The sequence below is a fragment of the Sipha flava genome, unplaced genomic scaffold (assembly GCF_003268045.1).
Source record: "Sipha flava isolate LNK unplaced genomic scaffold, YSA_version1 106_pilon_pilon, whole genome shotgun sequence".
Lineage (NCBI taxonomy): Eukaryota > Metazoa > Arthropoda > Insecta > Hemiptera > Aphididae > Sipha > Sipha flava.
In genome coordinates, this window is record NW_020271721.1 from 548,966 (window position 1) to 570,046 (window position 21,081).

The following is a 21,081-nucleotide window of genomic DNA, read 5'->3' on the forward strand; positions in this document are numbered from 1 at the left end:
TAAAACAACAAATTAATACATATGGAAATATAATTATTGGGAAAACCTTTTTGGGTCACTGTGAGTAAATGTAATTATATATATAGAAATTAGATTTTTTGTATATAAAAATTAATTTATCAATTATGAGAATAAATTAAGAAATTATGTGATAGGCAATCAATTAAGAGTTAATGAAAATATTTATAATCAGGAAGAGTATAGGATGATTTGAATAATTGTACTCGATATTTAAATTGCACTATACCATAACCTCTGTCATAACCTAATATTTATGGTAGACCATTTTTGTGTTTTAAATGTAGTAATACATTTGTTTATTTTACGTTTATTATGATTTTTACATTTAATATCAGTAATCTATAACCGACAGATATTGATTAAATCGAAATAAAATTCTTTGTTTGAAAATTAAAGACATTTAAAATTAGTATAACTAAAGTACAAGTGTTATTGATATCTTCAATGACTTCTTAAATAGTATTTTTTATAATCCAGCGTTTGACATATTCTGTAACTCAAAAAAAAAATAAATAAATATTGTTATTAATGTTGCACTGTTATTGAAGTATATTAATACACATTTCTCCATTTTATGTGTTATATAATAATTGTATAAAAATGTTCACCACGTAAACTTATACTTATTTTAAATATATTTTTTCAGATTTGAAAAGTAAAATGTAATTGTTTAATACATCTGTATTAAAACAAAAAAACATTGGAAATGTCGTCTAGAAAAGGTGCAGATACCGGGATTACCGCTGGTGAGGGTCAAAATCAAAAACTGAGTTCAGTAACTGCTAAAACAAAACTAAAAAGAATATCTAACGCTAGTGACTCACCACCAGGACCAATCCATTCGACAAAAAAAACTAATAAAAAATCTTCTCTACCCCAAAAAAATTTAAAATTAGATCAAAAAAATGTGAAATCAATGAAGTCAAATAAAAAAAATGAAAAAGAAAGTGAAGATTCAGATGAGAAAAAAGATTTGGCAAAAAAATCAGCTAAGCAAAAGTTAAAAGAAAAATTTGTTACAAAAACTGTGAAAAAACCAATTAAGGAAGTTAAAAAAGGGAAAAATTCTGCTTCTGGAAATAATGAAAAAGTTGAAAAAATCCCAAAAACTAAAAAACCCATTAAAAAGGTTGAAGATAAAGAAGAAAAGAAACCCAAAGAAAAAGTTCTGAAAGAGAAGAAGGTTAAAGAAGTTAAAGAAGTTAAAGAAGTTAAAGAACTAAAAAAGAAACCGGAAAAAAAATCTATTTTGAAACCAGTAAAAAAAAATATAGAAGATGTTGAGTCTTTAAAATCTCGTGTTGATTTAAAGGCAGAAAAAAAAGAAAAATTAAAAAAAGTTAAAACGGTTCCTAAAAGTAAGGTAAAATTGAATTCAGCCAAAAAAATTGATGATAATCCTCAAATAGAATGTATGGATATCGTAAAAGATGAAAATCCTGATGATGTTGCTCTTTTGCAAGTTTTTCAATTAAAGAATGGTCCAGTTTGTGATTTCGATGGAAGCGTGTGTAATACCATAACAATTAGACAAGATAATACTTGTATAAAAATTAAAGAAATATCGGTTAGCCAATTACCATATCCATTAAAAACAGAAGAAAATGAGAAAATAGATGTGACATCCACACCTGTAAAAAAAGAATCAAAACAAAATACTGAAAATCAGAATACCGAAAAACCAAGTGTCGATAAACTGAAATCTGAAAAGCAAAAAAACGAAAAATTAAAAAGTGAGAAACAAAAATTGCAAAAGCAAAAAGAGAAACAAAAAGTCGAAAAAAAGAAAGCCGAAAAAGTAATAAAAAAATTAACCAAAGTCGAAAAACAAAAACTCTTAGAAGTAGATAAAACCAGATCAAAAGGTAAAACAAAAATTACACCAAAGACTAAAGCCAAAGGCAGACCTGTGTCAAAAAGGCCTAGAGTTGCATCTCTAAATGCAATTGCCAAAGTTCATTGTTTGTATGAAAATGAGAGTAAAAGCGCATTGATCGACGCTATGGCTGCTTCTGCAACTACAACTACAACAGCACTTCCAACAAAAGCTAAGAACGACTCAGATGTTGAAATACCAGCTAGAAAAGGAAAGAGAACGTCTAAAAGAACAACTCCTGGTTTAAAAAGTGTGGGAAGGCATTGGGACATGCATGATACCAGTTCTACTAATAGTTCTTCATCAGGTAATTTTACTATTTTCATTAATTAAAAATTATTTTTACATTTTTAAAACCATGTTTCCCAATCTTTATTAATATTATTACCAAGCTATTACATAATATTGATTTATTTTTTTATTTTCTCGGGACACAATGCAAATCGAGAACGTAATATAATATTAAACTGGCAATTTATTTAATTTTATCCAAAAAAAACTTTTCTACATTTTATGTAAAATTCCGTTTACAATTAAATTTTATGGTACTAGAAGGTACTAGAAGATGTAATTTTGTTTTGGTGGTACTTTTATGTTACAATAATTGTATTATACCGCACTCTCTCGTGTATTATGCCAATCATCGATTTATTATATATTATTTATTCCTTATGTTCTATGCGCAACGTAGCAAATTTCCTTTTATTTATAGTGTATTGCGTAGTATTAGGGATGAAAAAATCTTTCTAGAATTTTGAGTTACTTAGATTTTATTGTTAGATATTTATTGTTGAATTTTTTTTACAATGAAATTTATTTTACTATAATGATAGTAATTGTTTGTTTTCTTAATTAATTCTAATATATAAGTTTTCCATCTTGGTTAGACTTACTATTGGTTTTATTTTTTTATTTGACAAACAAAATATTAATAAGACTATAACCAATTTAAAAATAAGGTTCCATTGAAAAATGATATATATTTATATAATATTATTATATCATTTAAATATTTATCAATGACTAAGGTCTAGAATATTCAATTTCGTACATAAAAATTAATTTTAGCTTGGAAGTTGGCAACAATAAAATTTATTGAATTACAGCTTACCATAATTGTTTCACCTTTCAATTAACCATTATTACTTATGTTCTGAACCTTGAAATTTGGTTGAATTTTTTCGTTGTATTTTTTATAGACAAGTTAAATCAATAATATTTATTTTGTTCGTCTAAATGAAAATCAGACTGTTGAAAATTGTATTATTAATTATAATACTACTAACAGTTTTAATTTTTATACTAAAATTTATGTGATTACATATATTATAGTTGTATATTAATTGAAAGTATAAATAAAAAATTAAATATAATACTATAAAAAGGAAAAAAAAATAGTATCGATTTGCCTATGCTCTAGGCATAATTTAAAATAACATTAAAATGTAATACATTGTCAAATAGTTTAAGAAGTTTCATAGGAAGTTTAGGATTTCTATAGAATATCTATATTAAATATGTGACCGATGACATATATACATTATATAATACCGAGTTTTTAAACGTTGATTGGATTTATTTTTACAGGTGTAGACGATGCCAAATACGAACCTCCAAAGTCGGCTAAACGTACGAAAAAGCAACCAGTGATTACTCAGCCTGCAAGTACAGATGAAGAAGAAGAAGGAGAAGAGGAACCTGAAAGTTCTCCTAAGGAAGTTACTTCACCAACGGGTGGATCTAAACGAAAGAGACGCAATGCAGATAATGTAACTATGGACCTTAAAGATATGGTGGTGAAAAAACGTATGGCTAGTCTAAACGCATCAGCTATATTAGCAGCCAGTTATTCGACTGAAAAAAAATCACCGCCTAAAGGACAGGACAGTTCGAAGAAATCGACCACAAGTTCTGAAGTATCTTCAGAACGATCAGAACCAGAAGATGATGCGGAAGATGAAGATTCGGATGGACATAGAGAATCCACGATTCGTTCAACGACACTTCATCCAACGCCTTTGCCACCTATAGTTCCCCCACCATCATCTCAACTTGCTGTCATCGTAAATCAAGACACAGACGTCACTATCACCACCGGCGTGTATGTCAATAGCACTACACGGTCTACGAGACACGAGGAGTTTTGTACTATATCTGGGCTCCAGTACCGAATATCTAGTACAAGTCATACTCAAACCGAAGCCACAGCCGTGGCTACCGAAACGTTACTCCATGCTGATCACGTGAGTAGAACATAAATTATTATTTGGTCTTAATTTCAAAAACAAACGTAAATTTAAATCAAAGGTAGGTAATAAAATAGATAGGTTAATTATATTATTAAAATTATAGTATTATATAAAACAGTATTTTAAAATATAATTAATTGAATATTTGTAGTATTTAATAATAAAAAATCATTAATTTAGTTGTGTAATCACAGTATTTTAGTCAAAGATTCAAGTTAGTTTCGATACATGTGTTTCAACAGACTAACAACTTGGAATTTCATTTATTGTTTTTGTATACATATACACAGAGTTATTTTTAGGGTTTTTATCCTTTAAATACATAAAATGTGATGCATATATATTTTTTAACACACCAATTATTATTATTAGCTATTTATAAACTTAATTTCTTTAAAAAATCTAAAATTATGATGTTTTGTAAATATAATGTAATTGTATCCTTTTAAATTTTTTGGCCCCCGGTTTGGCCCCTTCGAACCCATGCCTTAAGACAGCACTGCGTATACATATTTTTGTAATGAATTCTACTCATTTTCATTTGTGGCATTTAAAATAAACCATAAAATACTTTATGAGGACAAAAAAAAGTAATCCGTTTTTTTTTTGTTTTATGTTTTTGTTTGTCTATTTCCTCGTCCACCTCCTTTTGTCACGTTACACACATTCACTGTTTGCCAAACGACAACATCCGGCTGTATTATATTGTCCCATTGTTGTCATTAGCTTTCCTTCTCAGAGCTTTTTATTTTTCACTTTTTTGTAAAGCGATTTTATAAAAAAAATAATATAATCCATTATTCGGCGGCACAGTACGTTTCTCACGAAAAAATTCAAGATTTATAGTATATTATTTTTCTTTATAGGGAAATATGTCATATTGTTGTTTATAATTTTCAATTTATTTTTTAACAATAAATCCATTTTCTTTTTTTGAAAACTTAAAATTAGTATAATCTAAATTTTAATAATATGAGATAATCATTTTAAGTTGAACTCACAGTAGTAAATATAAAGAGGGTTAAAATGTGTGTTAGTTAAATTTAAGACTCTCTATGATATTAATTTTATTTCTTTTATGGTTAGTTTTCATTCTTTACTTAGTATTTGGCATAAACTTATAAGTACATATATGTATGTATTGTAATTATATATTATAATCTGTAAGAAATTATACACAAGATTAAACATATATTTCGTACATTTCGAGTCGTTTTGAATTTTTCTCAACTAAATGCTTAAAATTGTAAGATAAGTATTATATTTGTTTAAAAAAGTACTTTAGAAGTTTCTCAGTATTATTAAATATATATGGATTCATTGTTAAACTTGATTGTTTGTTTGTTATTAATTAAAATCTGTTACTGCTAAGTTCATTTTATGTTCGAAAAGCTTACTCAACTTAATCACTACCACTAACTCTTTGAGAGCTAAAATGAATTGTTATTATTGTAACAATCTAAAAGGTTATTATTTAACAATTATAATTTTAACTATAATATTTAAAATTTTATAATTTTAAAAATAATTTACTTCTTTTGTGTAATACAAATGTTCAATGTGTTTTGGTTGATTTATTACATTTTACATTGTAATAAACATTATTTTGAAATAGGGGTTGAGTTGTATTTTTTAACGTTTTAGGATCTATTATGTGCACGCATATTTATTGTGGACATTATTTCACGCGTTTTGTGTGTTTGATAGATTATTTCGTTTACAATTATGTTTAATTGTTTTTAATACATAAAATATAGCCTAGTACTTAATAAAAGTCTTTTTAAATTATTTCATTCATAAGTTATAAATAAAGAAATATAAAACGGTTCCTACTTCGAATTAATTTTTAATATTTTTAAACAAAAAAATATATTTAAATTTTAATTATTAGTACGACCAACATAAATGTACTTTAATTTTATTTATAACATTATTTATGATATAAATATTTTGTGGTTAACAAGGTATTCGCATTTTTTCAAGGTAGGTTCGAATATTATGGCAAGTGCCATGTCTAAATATAATTAATCTAGTTTACTAAATTATTTAATATAAAATAAAATTTTAACTTAAATAATAATTGTTACTATAGATAATATATACTATAGAAAAAATATTATTTTTTAAGTTTTCTAGTTGATATAAAATATATTTTTCAATTAAAGAAAAATAATTTAAATTCATTTTTATTATATTCAGTTTTTGAACTTATAGATTCATTGTTATAGTTTATAGGTAATATTTAAATATAAATCTGAAAGACATATAAGTCATTAATATGTATTTAATAATATTCCATTAATAATGGTTATTTGTATTGTAGTATTTTTTTTAATACATTTTGGATATATTATACAAGCTATATTTTTCTGTTTTTTTTTCTTTTTCGGAAATATAAACTTAAAATTCAGAATGTGATATAAACTTACAGAAGGATAGAATATAAGTATTGGAATACATAATTAATATTTACACCATGATACGTTAGTTAACTCGTATATTGGCTTTGTCCCATAAAATGAAAACTTCCGTGATACACTGATTTATTTTTTTCCAAACAATTTCTGAACTTTTATATTAAAATTAAAATTATCCCAGACTATTATATTATTTGAATGATGTTTTCATGAAATAAATGTTTTCAATTTATATCTAAGCGCGACGCAAGTAATGAAAATATTTTATTAAAATAATTTATTTGTTTTGTTTTCAATGTATAAAATGTAAGAATCTCTTGTAATTTTTTATCTAGCATTTAGTATATGTATGTATATATATAAATATATATATGTTCGGAATTATTTCAATGTGTACTCAACTATACTAAAGCCCTTTTTGATATTTTTTGCCATGTTGTATAGGCATTAATATCACTATAGTTGTCCCTCTTCGAAGCCTTCCCAGACACACATCCCCTTGCGTATAATGGCTGTTGATCCTTTCGGCATACCTCTGTTTTGTGTGGTATAAACCACCTGCGGCAAAGAAAGTAATCTAAATTGGTAATCATAGAGTCGTATTCGCTTATATCAATCAATCCTTTTAGTTAGGAGGAAATAGAAAACTTAAAAATGGTTCTAATATTTTTTACCAAACAATTACTTACATTGAAAATATGAAAGAACCTTATACGATATTTTATATGAATTTACAAGTACTTAACTTTTTAATTTTATCAAATACACGAACAATAATATTTTACAAATAATTTATCATTCTGCAAAATCGAATTATAAATTTTTTTAACTTAGATATTCAACTATAGTTAATCATTGAAATAATGTATCATATATTTATCTAATTTTATATTTTTATTATTTGTTTAATGCACACACACACACACATAAATACTTATTTAAATATTTATAAATTTAAACGTATAATGTAAAATGTAGAAATACTAAAATTAACACCTCAGTATATTATTATCTTTTTTTGGTTTTGGTTTTCGATCATCGAGACCATATCGCGAAACAAATCTCTCTCCATCCATCTCTATCTTCCACCGCCATTCTCTATAGTACTTCTGATTGGATCTTTCAGCATATAATTATGCCGTTTTTAAATTAAATAATCATTCTTGACATAATTCTAAGATTTATTATAAACCTTACAACCAAAATTAATAAAATTGATTATTTGTTGATGAATAATTGACTTATAATAAATGTATGTGTTTTCCTCCAAAATGTTTACAATTAAGCATAAAAAACTTAACTTGATATTATCTTTGACTAAAGTTTTACTAATTGAAATGTTCAAACTTTATGAGATGTGGCTGCTGGTATATTGTTTTTAAGTTTATTTTTAAGGCATTATGGGTGGAATAGATACTTTTGAAATTTGTTCGCGTATACAAAAAGTTTTGGGTAATCGTATTCGTTTTCTGAGTGTAAAAGAATTAAATATGACTGTATCATTTAAGCATAACTTTAATTAAACAATATTTTAATTTTAATTTTCATAATATTATTTAGGTTATGTTATATTTAATTTGAGTTTCTTTATCTTATATAGTTTGTTATTTAGAAAAAGGTTAATAGCCACATTTTTATATTTTTATAAATTATAATTTACTGTAATAAATTATACTTAGTATTGACATATAATTTGTGATTTATGGATATATTTTAAATTATGAACATTAAACGATTTCTTTACACCTTTGAATTACTCAAATAATATATTTTCTCTAAATTATTTGATTAGAGTCTTGTATTTGATTGTAATTTAATTTGATCAATTATAAAAATATTGGAATAATTTTTCTGATAGATAATTAATTTCGTGTACGTTTATTTATTTTATTAATTTATACTGCCCATTGATTAATTAAATAAGTATTTAATTAAAGGACATTTCTTAAAGAAAACAGAGCATTTTCTAAAATAAAATTATGATAATAATAGAATATTTTCCAAATCAATAAGAATAAAAAATAACCAACTCATATAAAATATTTTTAAAATACCCATAGTTTGAAATACTTGTATGAAGATTGTATTTTTAGGCTGAAGTTAATTGTAAAATAATATTTAACTAAAAAATATTTTTCAAGTTACTTTAAATTTTAAAGGCAATTGTTATCTTAATCGATTATAAAAACTTCTTTGTATTCTACTATTAATGATGGAGAGGGCCTCAAAATTTCTGTTATAATTAGTCATAAAAGTATAGTGTTATCCTAATGTAACTAATGTCAGAGGAACCCTTAGATCGTATTGGACTTCGTCGCGTTTACGGTATACTTCTGATTCGGGTCGATGCGGTTGTCCGGGGAAGGTCGATGACCTTTTCAAACATTATATTGCTTTAGTATATATATAGTGTAGCCCACCGAGGCGTCTGTGTTGTTGTGCATACAAAAATAATTTTCGGATATCCGTTTCTCTAGCGAAATCAACATCGAACTCTATGTTCGGCATTTATGTGTGTGTGTTTACGTGCACATTGAAATTGATTTTCAAATCGTTGTACGCAACATTAAAATTAATATGTGTGGGGGGTTGCTGCTATTTTTTCCTCACAAAATAATAATGTTTTACTTATTAAGGATTTTAATTTATGTGTGCGTATATGTGTACACAATGTGTGTATTGTACAGTGTTTTGATTAATAACATCATCGTCGAGTAATTGACGTTTAATTCGTCGGAATATGTGGGGGCCTGCTGCTCTCCTCTTCCACGGTGTCTACTAATAGGAAATGATTATCATATACTAATTAACATGTTTGGTTACATACGCACTCACGTGAGTGTGCCCTCGTACCGCGACTGCAGGTTTGTGGTCTTTGGTTTTGATTAATACATATAAAGCTTAACAGGTAGAACTGTATACATTAGCTGATTTATACCAATACATATTTCATAAATACTGTGATACGGTACAAATAGAGTTTTGTAATTATAAAGTAGTTGAAATAATTTAAAGCAGCGTTTTGGTCTTTAAAAACATATGATGGATATTATTTTTTCAGTTTATATTAAATGCTATGGTATATCACATTGAAATACTTTTTAAAATTTACAATTTTAACATTTTAAGTTTTATTTATTATTCGCAAACTATATACACAAACTAAAAATCCTTAACAAGAGTATTATACATGAGTTGCGAGTGTATAAAAATGGATTTTAATATAATAAATAAGGGTTTGAAACCGCTTCCGGAAAAATTGGTTACCGGGTCTAGAGAACTAGGAAATTTTTTCGGAACCAGTTGCTGGTCTTCGTGGTTTTTAAAAATATTGGTAATCGATTCCTGGTTACCAAAATAACTATAACAAATGGGACTACCGATTATCTGTTTAGAAGTGGTTTTAAATCATCAAACTTACCGATAACCACTTTTAAATCGGGTATTCGTTTTTTTTTTCAACAGTCAATTTTCTTTTATTGAACTTAAATCTTAAGTACTCTTAACAAACCATTTGAATATGTTGTTGTTGTGTGAATGTAGGTAAGAATAGGCATTAACCCAAAGAAGATACTACATAACTACATAATTAAGTATACTTATATCTTTTTTTTCTTTAAGATACATAAGAAACTGAAGAATACTATATAAAATAAATGATAATAGTTTGATAAACACGAAAAAAATTTAAATACAAAACATTCTATCCTAATCAAAGTTCAAACTTAACACTTGAAAAACTTAAAATAATTAACAAAAAAATTAATCTGTATATTCCATAGTGTATCACTGTATAATGTATACTTATAAAAATATTAAATATTAAACTTAAAAAAACATATTAAATTTCCATACTCATTGTATTTTCTCTTATAATAATGATTTCATTAAGCAAATCAGATGGTAATGATAATCTTAGGTCACTAAATATAAAATTGAGCCCAGAAAATGTACGTTCTACGGTTACTTATAACAGTTTAATCTTAAATAATTTAATAATATTTAATTATACGAGTACAGCTAAATGCTTACTAATAATTACTATAATAGTATACTAATCTACTTACTCGTAATTTAAGTATTTATCAAGATAAAAATAATCTATATTATGAAACACAACGGCAATGTTGTAAGTGAAATGGGCGCATATGGGCTATAAATCGGCAGGTAGTACCTTATTTTTCGGGCGCAAATGTATTATTCTGGGGCGAAAATAGACTCTAGCTGTCCCAATAAGTATTATTAAATTTCTATCTGACACCAGTACAAAATTAAATAACTAAAATTCTAATCTATTTTTATGGTAGTTACAATTAATCTCATATTTTTGAAATAAATTTAAAAAAAATGTCAAAAAGTATTGACAATATTTTTTATTATTTTTATAATTCGTTAAATTATACGATAATAATATAATGATTAATATAATTATTATTTTTGTTACCAAATTCTATTGTACATCAACCTAATTCGTAACAAATTGTTATCATATTTTATTTATTTGGATTCTGTAGATATCGTTGTATAAAATGTTATAATTCTACTTCCATCAGTTAATAAATTATTTATTTCATACATTTTAAATGTTTAAGAGTAATAATGGAGTAATAATTACAATTTTTGGATTCATTTAATACTTATTGTAGCTGTTATATTTAATATGATAATTTATATTATATACAGTATAATTAAATTATTTAATTTATCTTATGTAGATGAAATATAATTGTTTCTGTATTATATATACACTATTCACATTTTTTTCTGTGTAGCCTAAAGGTCACATAACACATAACCGTTCCGTATCCGTACCATCCGTTCCGTCTCCGGCGCTTAAAGTTTGTTTACTTATTATATAATGGGCATGTTTACACAGGTCCGTTCTGTATCCGCACTATCCGTGTCTGTGCTTTAAAATTTGTCGGAGACAATGTTTTTGGGGAATTCACTGATACGGATATGGAAAATACGGAACTATGTAAACATCCGTCAGTGACAACTGACAACTTGATCGGTTTTCATACCTACTCGCGAGTCGTATTTGTAAAATTTAAAAAAAAATTTTAAAGTTTAAAGTATTTAAAAAGTTGTTTTTTCAAAAGCTTGAATATCTACATTTAAATCATGTATACCAATATCGACGAAAAAATTATAGAAATGGTTCGTTCTCATATAGAATTAGCAGCAAGGCAAGTACAACTAGATCTTCTAGCGATTCTGCACTTCCAGTCATATTATAATTTTTTTCAAGCACCAAAGCAACAATGAAACACGGTATGTAAAACGCGCGTTAGGTCAAAAGATAGATTCGAATAGCACTAAACGGGCACGGACAACGGATGCGGATCGGGCACGGAACGGTATTGTGTAAATCCAAAGTACTGAAACTAAACGGACGGTACGGATACGGAACGGACACGGAACGGTTAGGTGTAAATATACCTTTAATTGATTAATTATAAATAAACAATGTAATATATATATATATTACGGGTCATGTTAACATTTGGATAATGTTGACATTATTCGGCTAAAGTCGACATTAGCCATATGTTATGGCTAATGTGTAATTTTTCGTTTATAAGCAGGAATTATTAACATTATCCGGATAATGTTAACCTTAACCAGTCAATATTGGATTATGTTTAAAGTTGTATATTAAATAGACTATAGAGTTTTTATTAGTATTCTATACAACGATAAAAAGTTGGACTTCCAGAGTATAATATCTTATCTTGACTTGTAATCGAGTTAGTCAGTTATCTTACCGATTAAGTGAACAATATATCGATATATGGGTTTAATATTTATCTTAATTGTACGACATTGTTTGTTATAATTTTATATACGTTATACAAAATACGACGGCGTGTATCGATATGTTGTTAGTCTGCTTTCAGTTTTCACACGAGATAATTGCAAGTACTGTGTTATTAGTATTAAACTGTTAAGTGTTTTAGATTACATTTTTAATAAAATGGAAAAAAAATTGGAGTTTTATAATTTATTTGAAAAATTGTTGTTTGAAAAACGAGATGATAATTCGTCTTATTTGTCAAATGTAAAATATTTGAATATAATTAATGAATTGAAAGGCGGCAATAAATCTCGTCGTTTGAATAAATTTGAAATTATTAATATCGGAAAAGAAGAGAAATTTATAGCACCTGTTAAAAAAGGTAGTACTAATTTACTATATTACGTAAAAAATTATGAATTATATGACATACTAAATGAGATACACCTTAATATTAGTCATGGTGGTAAACATCGAATGATGGCAGAAATAAAAAAAAAATTCAAAAATTTGACTCAAGAAGTTGTACTTATGTACATATAATTTATTGTATGTTAAATATATTTAATATTGTTAATGATTTACAATGATTTTATCTCATGTACGTTCAATTTTTATGGTTGTTAAGACATCCAAAAGTTCTTGGCTTATATCATATTATCCGGTTAATGTTAACATTAGCCAACATTTAATAATATTCATGGCGGGTAATGATAACAGTTGGCTAGTGTCGCCTTTATTTTTATTAATTATATTTTAGGCAATTTTTTAGTGTTCAATTATTGAATTTAAAAAATTCGCACATTTTACCTTATATTAAACAACTTTCGTGAAAGTAATGTATGGATATCTTCGTTAATACGTATTTATATCCATGCATTGAATACATTTTGTGTAATTTCCGAAAAACAAAAGATATTTAAAAAATTAGACGTTTGATTATTAATTTTTTTACAATTCACAAAGTAGGTATTGTATATCTTTCAATTTTTTTGAGTTCTTTATTTTTTACTTAAGTACTATAACACAGACAATAAATAACATAGCTAAAGGTAGAAAATGAAATAGCTTTATTGTCTTGTTCAGAGTCTACAATTTATTCATTATATTTATATCATGATATAAATATAATGAATAAATTGTATTGTATTATTGTATTGTATACATGTTTTTGTATAATGTAAAATAACTATAGAGTTTTAGTCGTTTTATTCTTATTTTTAATAAAAGTTGTAGTGCTTTATTTAGTTGTAGCTGTGTATGTTATTTTTAATGAAACATGGAACAGTGAATAAAGATTTATTATTAATGATTGAATATGCATTAATAATATCTAAATCCTATTAAACATATTTGGTTATCCAATACAAATAAATTACTATTTAAATATATATAACGACTACCTATGTAATTCCACTTCATCAAATTCGTGCATAGTGTGATTTTAGGATATTAGTCATGAGAAACGCATTTACGTTGTACTCATCGGTCGTGTTCAAGAACTCTGTTGGTTATTATAAACAACTGGTTGATTCTCTAATATAAAAATCCTATCTGTAGAAAGTCAATGAGTTGATTCTTGCATACCAATTTACACAAGATTATTTGATAATTTTGAGCTTATTTACAAAATAAAATACAAGTATTTTATGTATATATATGAGTAATTAAGCATAATTTTAAAATTTAAATTATATTGTTTAGTCATTTATAATTCTTTACATATTTAATGATAGCGGCATACAAAGACGTCAGACAACATCTCTTTTTTTCATCTTCTTCAACTCTTGTCATTACTTTTTTTTAATTGGATAGCGAAAAACACTTATATTTCATGGAATCCATTTCCAGACTGACATGACGTTTTAATCGATTACAATTGTTCATTTATTGATAAGGCTTATGTGGTGATAAATGATTTGATTTGAGTCGATTACACAAATTTGGAAAATTATAAAATAAATCTAAGAACAGAAAACTATGATAATATAAATCAAATAATAGTATACCATCGCCGTCGTTAATTTTTTGTGCTATAATTACATTTAATTATCTTCTTACTGAATGTGATTCATACGCACATTTTTTGAGTTTATAATATATGAATAAATTCGAATTATAAATGCTTAGATCAAAAATATTGAAATTGATGATTATTTCGTCTCAATTTATTATTTTCGGTTTTTCGAAATTACCGAAATACATGTGTTTTCTTCGATTTATGTAGGTTTTTTCAAGGTTCGATTTTTAGAAGTATTTAAAGTGTCGAATTTCGAATTATCGACAGCCTACTCTAGTCAACTCATAATAACTCTTAATTATATTGACCAAACATTTTAAAAATGAAGTATTTTTAGTAATTTATTTTATGGTTCTATTTGAATAAATCACTCAAAATGAGTGTATAATACGTACGCTGATTGATGAACTTCTCAAATAACTGTAATTATTTAATTTATTCATATTAAAAGTTTGGTGTACATATTATTTATGGTTAGTTACTTTTTAGGTATCCTGTTTAATGTATAGAAATCCTGAATTTAAAATAGACATATTATACAAGAAAAAACCATAAAATATAAATCGCATTCCATTTACAAAATTGTTTAGTGATCGGAACTTGTAAGATTTATTCCACCAACTTTTGAACTACATCCATTAGTTTTTGTATTTAACTTTTATTATATTTGTAAATCAATCTATAATAATAATTGTCAATTGGACATAATAAAATATATATTTATTTATGTTCTAGCACAAATACAAGTAAAATATTTATAAAAATAATAGGATAATAATAGTAAATTAATTAAAAAGCTAAATATTAAGAAAACTGTTTCACTGAAATCTTAAAATCTATCTCTGATAACAAGATTATATTTATTTTCATACTTGTAATAGAAATACCGTATTTGTTCTACATTCTGCTATTATTTAATTCTGATGTATTCAGCCATTTAATCGTTATGAAAAGGTAAATTATTCATAAATCATAATTAAAGTTATATACTTAACATATATTTACGTCAAACCCGCTAAGTTATTAATTAATTAATCAATTGAAATATTTTTATGTTTTATAATATTTATTATATATTTATATTTACTTCCTGATATTTATTCTAAATATTTACCAAAAATACTGAGTGTTTAAAGATATCGAAAAATAAATAATAATGTAGTACATAACTAAAGTATTTACTCGAATCTTAGCTATTTAAAATAATTTCTCGATTAAAAAATATTTTACTAAAAAAAAAAAAAAATTATTAAGTAAATTTTTTTAAGTATAAAAATATTTATTAAAAATAAATATTCCATACATTTTGTTAAAAACTGTGACTAAATTAATGAAAGTTTTGTTTTTGAACATTCGTTAAACTTCAAAAATATAGATAGTTCTACATATCTATTTACTTAACAAATACACATACACAAAAAAAAAAAACACAATCACAATATTAATTAATCAAAGATTTTATTATATATATATATATATATGTATAAATATTAATAATATTAACTATTCAATGTCATTCAGTCATTCATATAGATCCATTAAAATGTATTGAATATTTTTTTTTCATTATAGTATAAAAACGGTTAAAATTGCCAATAAAAAAAAACGAGTCAGTCCTGTGGCGTAGCCAGGATTTTTATATGGGAGGGCTAAAAATTTTTGGACAGATTAGAGAGGTGTATAGGTAAGAGAAGACTTGAAAGTTTACCTTACACCTTCTAACTACCAAGTTTATTAATGTATTTCCAACTTTTTAATATTTTTAATAATATTTATTAAAATATAATTTATAATAATAATAAATCAACAGTGGGCAGGCTGCGGTGGAATCACCACAACATAACATGGTATAAAAACTATAATGATTATAAAATGATAGTGTAAGTTGAGAATCGCCACAACCTTCATGATAACCATAAAAAATATAGTGATAGTCACGGTAGATGTAATATGCTTATAAATCAAATATAAATTTCTGTTATTCGTCAACATTTAGGTAGTACCAAAGTTTTAAAATATTTAAAATATATCAAACAGTATATTTACTAGTTTAGTAATTACTCATAAATACAATCTATGAGACCATGAGAGAGAGCTATAGTCCCTTTAGCCCCCCTTGGCTATGCAACTGAGCCAAACAGTATCCTACAAAATTATTCATTTTTGTAAAAAGGAAAATCGAGAACACATCAAAAAGCTGAAAATTTTATCGAATAAACTTATGAAATTGTTGTATACTTTATTGTGTTGAACTATTTTTATTGGATAATGTCACATTTTAAATATTGATTGTAAAATATAAATTTCTGAATAACAATAGGTACAAAAACTGTTTACAATACTGGTTCCTATAATTATAAACTGTTTTGGCGGGTTCGTATTTATTTTCTGTTTAATTTAAATTTTAAAGTATATGTATAATTGTATAGCAGTTCAAATTAAATATGTTAAAATATTAAATATTTAGTTTTAATTTATTTGAATAAAAATTAATTTTATACGAATCAGGTATTACTGATGCATATTGTAGAAAACTATAAATTATTTTTTTTACAAAACGAAGTTGAAAACTTTTTTAGATGAGTTTTATTTATGAATTCTGTATTTATCTAAACATACTTGTATATTGTCGAACCTAACGTTTTATGCAAAGTTTAATTACGTTGATTTAGTTTTTGTCATTCTTTAATTTGTAAATATAATTATACCATATACGCATTGATTTCTTAAAATTAAAATATAAATTAAAGCATAGGATGGATACAAACGTTGTTATCTTGTAGAAAATATTTAGGTGGCTAGAGTATACTCTTTTTTTCTGTTGAATAACTTATGTTATAGTTATTATAATTTTACATTTGTATATAAATTACTTTTTTGGAGGATGAAGCAAAAGAAGCAAGCACCCCTATGATTGCGCCACTAGTTTTTACTCTCGGTTAGTATTTACAATTATTAAATGCAACAAAAAACTTCATTATCATTTGGGTTTTAATAAACATCTAATTAAATTTCTGTTTCATTATACTTACAATTATTTTAAGGACGTCAAGGCTGAATTAGTTTTAACAAACTATAATTTTTTAATATTCGTTTAAGTATATTTATTTTATGCTTTCTTTCGTTATCTCAAGTACTCATATGTTTGCTTTTTTGAATTGTTTATATCCAACATAAAAATTATATTTTATAGTATTGATTTTAAGTTTGTAATAATTAAAGTATATTTTATATTTATAATTAACGTCTACAGTACATGAAATAAATACTTTTCTTAATTCATAAATTTTACTTTTTATGTCAAGTAAATTTTGATTTTGTATCAGATAATTTAAGTAAAATAATTTAATTCGATTGATGATGCTATTCCACAATAATATAATCCAATATGTTTTTATAGCATACCAATTATTAGAAAATTTATTTAAAAAAAAAGTGTCTTAAGAATAATAATAATAATTTATTTTTGTAATCTTATGTTATAAGTATTTTTATATTATATGTAACTACTGAGCAACAAGATTACGTACTAATTTTTAAAATTTAAAAATTGATAGTTATAACGATATTATTTATTAAAATGTCACAATCCATGATTGTTTTTTTTTTACTTTTTTACGTATCATTAGTAAAATATCAAAATCAATAAATGGATTATAGTTTTTGAATATTAATTTAATTCTGTATATTATCATTGGAAGCACATTTCAATTTCGCCAAAATTGGTTTAAATACACTTAATTTTATTGAAGTTTTACTCTTTCATAGGTTTAGTTGAAAAAATAAATTTTACATTAGTTATCATAGTTAGAATAAGTATGATTTTAAATTTAAATTAAGAATGTTTTTATTTTTATTTTCGTGTTGGCATAGTTGAAGTTTTAATTTTATTATGCTATTATAATATAATAGACTTGCTAAGTTCAAGACTTGCTTGGACTGGGCATGCGTGGAGAGCTGATGGGTCCCTCATAAAGATGGTTATGGTGAATCAAATAGATCTGAAAAGATCAAGGGGACGCCCAAAGCAAAAATGGCTAGATGCAGTTAGAAGAGATATAGAGGAGTCAAAACCGGATTAGAATGGAAACTTAGATCTAGCCTACGCAAGAGATGTTTGGGGAAAACTGGTGTTAGAAGCAAAGAGCATAAATGGCTCGTAAAAGCTAAAAAAAAAAAAAAATTATAATATAACTATGATTAAAAAGAAAAAATGAAAAATGAAAAACTTTTCATTTTAATACATAAACATTTATATAATATTATGTTAATACTTATTGTGTGTCAACAGCAGAATTGGGCATTAGTCGAATAAAATATTATTCGATTGATTATTTGAATAAAAAATTATTCGTCATTGATTTATTCTTAATTTTATTACAGATTTTTGTTTTTATTTATTATTTTAATTTATATTATTATTCGTTATTTGTTATTCCCTATAATTATATAAATAATAAATTTAAATCCTAAATAACGATGTATAATATAATTTACTTATTATTTAGACTTAAATAATATATATAAAAATGTTATTATTATTACTTGAATTATTATTTAATCATTAATTATTATTAAAGTGTTAAATTATGTGAAATTTACGTAAAAATTTGTTTGATTATTTACCGATATATCTACAAAGTTTAATGTAAAAACGCCAAAGGTGATATAACATTTTTCTAATAGTTATCTGCTAGTAACCTGTTTAGTTACCAAAATATAGGTTTTGATAGGGTACAATTCACGCCCATATGATTGTGATTAGTATAATACACAAGTTAAAAAAAAATTAATATAATTTATGATATTTATGATTTTAACAAATAAATTTATTCTTTATTCATAAATAAATTAGTTATTCATGTAGTTATATAGTTATCCATGCTTTTATTTTTTATTCTTTATTTTGATTTGTTTTTGCCCAACTATGGTCAACAGTAGCTATTATTCATAATGCTTAAAAATAAAACGACTATTAATGCAGAGCCTAGAGAATATTATTTAAATAGTTTATAATGTAATTATTAAATGCATTTTGTGAAGAGTAGGGTAAGATTTAATACGTTAGCCAATTATATACTTAACGTATTATAATAGTCTATTATTAATGTTATAATGTAGATACGTAATTGTGTACTCTTAGTAATGAAGTTATTGGAATGAATTATATAATAACAAAACATTGTACATCGATTTTTCTTAATAATTCAAAATGACTGCATTCTTCAATGACAAAAGAATTAAAGCGAATTTTTCTTTGAATATAATTATTTTGTGCGTGAACATTATTGATAATTTACAATACAAATTTTAAATACAAATTTACAATAATTTAAATAAATTAAATTTAAATTTAAATAAATTTAAATAAAATACAAAAATTTACAATAAAAATTTACAATATTATGAATATATTTGTACATTTCTATAAATTAAAATTCTGTATATAAAAATTGATGATTTTATGTGTTAAGTTTAATTTATATGAAATCATGAATTTTTCTCATTATTTTTTTATTAAAAATTACTTATTTCTAAGTACCATATAGTAAAATAATTATTCAAAACATACGATTGTATTAGAATTACAGATGAATAAAATTATGTAAAAAAAATAGTTATTGTTTTGTTATTATATTATTATTTTAAACATTTAATCAAAATAAATCATAACGTGTTTTAGATTTGTTATTTAATAGTATAATAATCTAAAATTACTTGAAATAAATATTGTTTGATTCTTTATTAATTGATTTTTTTTTAATAACACTGGTTTTACTGGTGTTAGTAGTTTTTTTTAACGCATCGTTCGCAATATTAAAATATATTTAACCCTTTCTCAATAACTTTTTTTTGTGTTGGACCTTTTTTTTTATTTGATTGTTAATAATTATTTTTCAGAATTTTTATAATTTTATTATTTGATGTAAAACTTGAATCTTTTTACTTAATAATTAATTTATTATTTCAAAAATAGATAACTATATTTCTTGAATTTCAATGATACCGTATGAAAGTGCCAGTAACATATAATTAAACATTTTCAAAAATTGCTTTACTTTATATTAAACATGTTCTTTAAATTTTTATAAATTATACCGTTTTTTAAAACTATGAATTTAATTTTAAACTATAGATAAAGTATTAAAATAGTATATATTATTAAATGCTAGGTATAAATTAAATGTATATTTTAGTTAAAATTGTCAACAATGATTTTCAGTCATTATCAATCATTACAAAATCTTTGACATTATTATGAAAATTAAATTTAACGCTCGAAGTGATCATTAATATTATTATACATACTAAATGGCTTATTGTAGTGCATTAAAATCGGTTAAAACCTTAATTACGCCATTATGGGCTTCGACGGGTAATTAAATAGAGGGACCTTTGGACACGCATCCACGCATTGCTACACAACTACAAATTAATTGGCTGAGAATTTTGAAATGGCTTATTTACACATTTTCGTGGTTTAGTAAATAAAAAATAAAATATGTATAGAGTTGTACCTTTTTCCGCTGCAGCAGTCGACTGGAATAGTTTGTTTTATACACTTACAAACATATGAAATCAATAATGTATGGGTGTATTTGGAATATGTGTGCTGTTTGAATTTCTTTCCCTCTTATTGTGCGTATGTGCGCATGTGTGTGTGTGTGTGTGTGTGTGTGTGTGTGTGTGTGTGTGTGTGT

General features: G+C 24.8%; 1 protein-coding gene across 1 annotated transcript in view; it reads left to right on the forward strand.

The window, feature by feature from the left end:
* LOC112685110 overlaps positions 1-21,081 on the forward strand; it is a 100,233-nt gene that overhangs the window by 3,862 nt on the left and 75,290 nt on the right. The window contains exons 2-3 of the mRNA XM_025556890.1: positions 668-2,204; positions 3,485-4,140. Of these exons, the coding sequence (XP_025412675.1) occupies positions 728-2,204; positions 3,485-4,140 (2,133 nt within the window). The 5' untranslated portion in view covers positions 668-727. The remainder of the gene's footprint in view (positions 1-667; positions 2,205-3,484; positions 4,141-21,081) is intronic.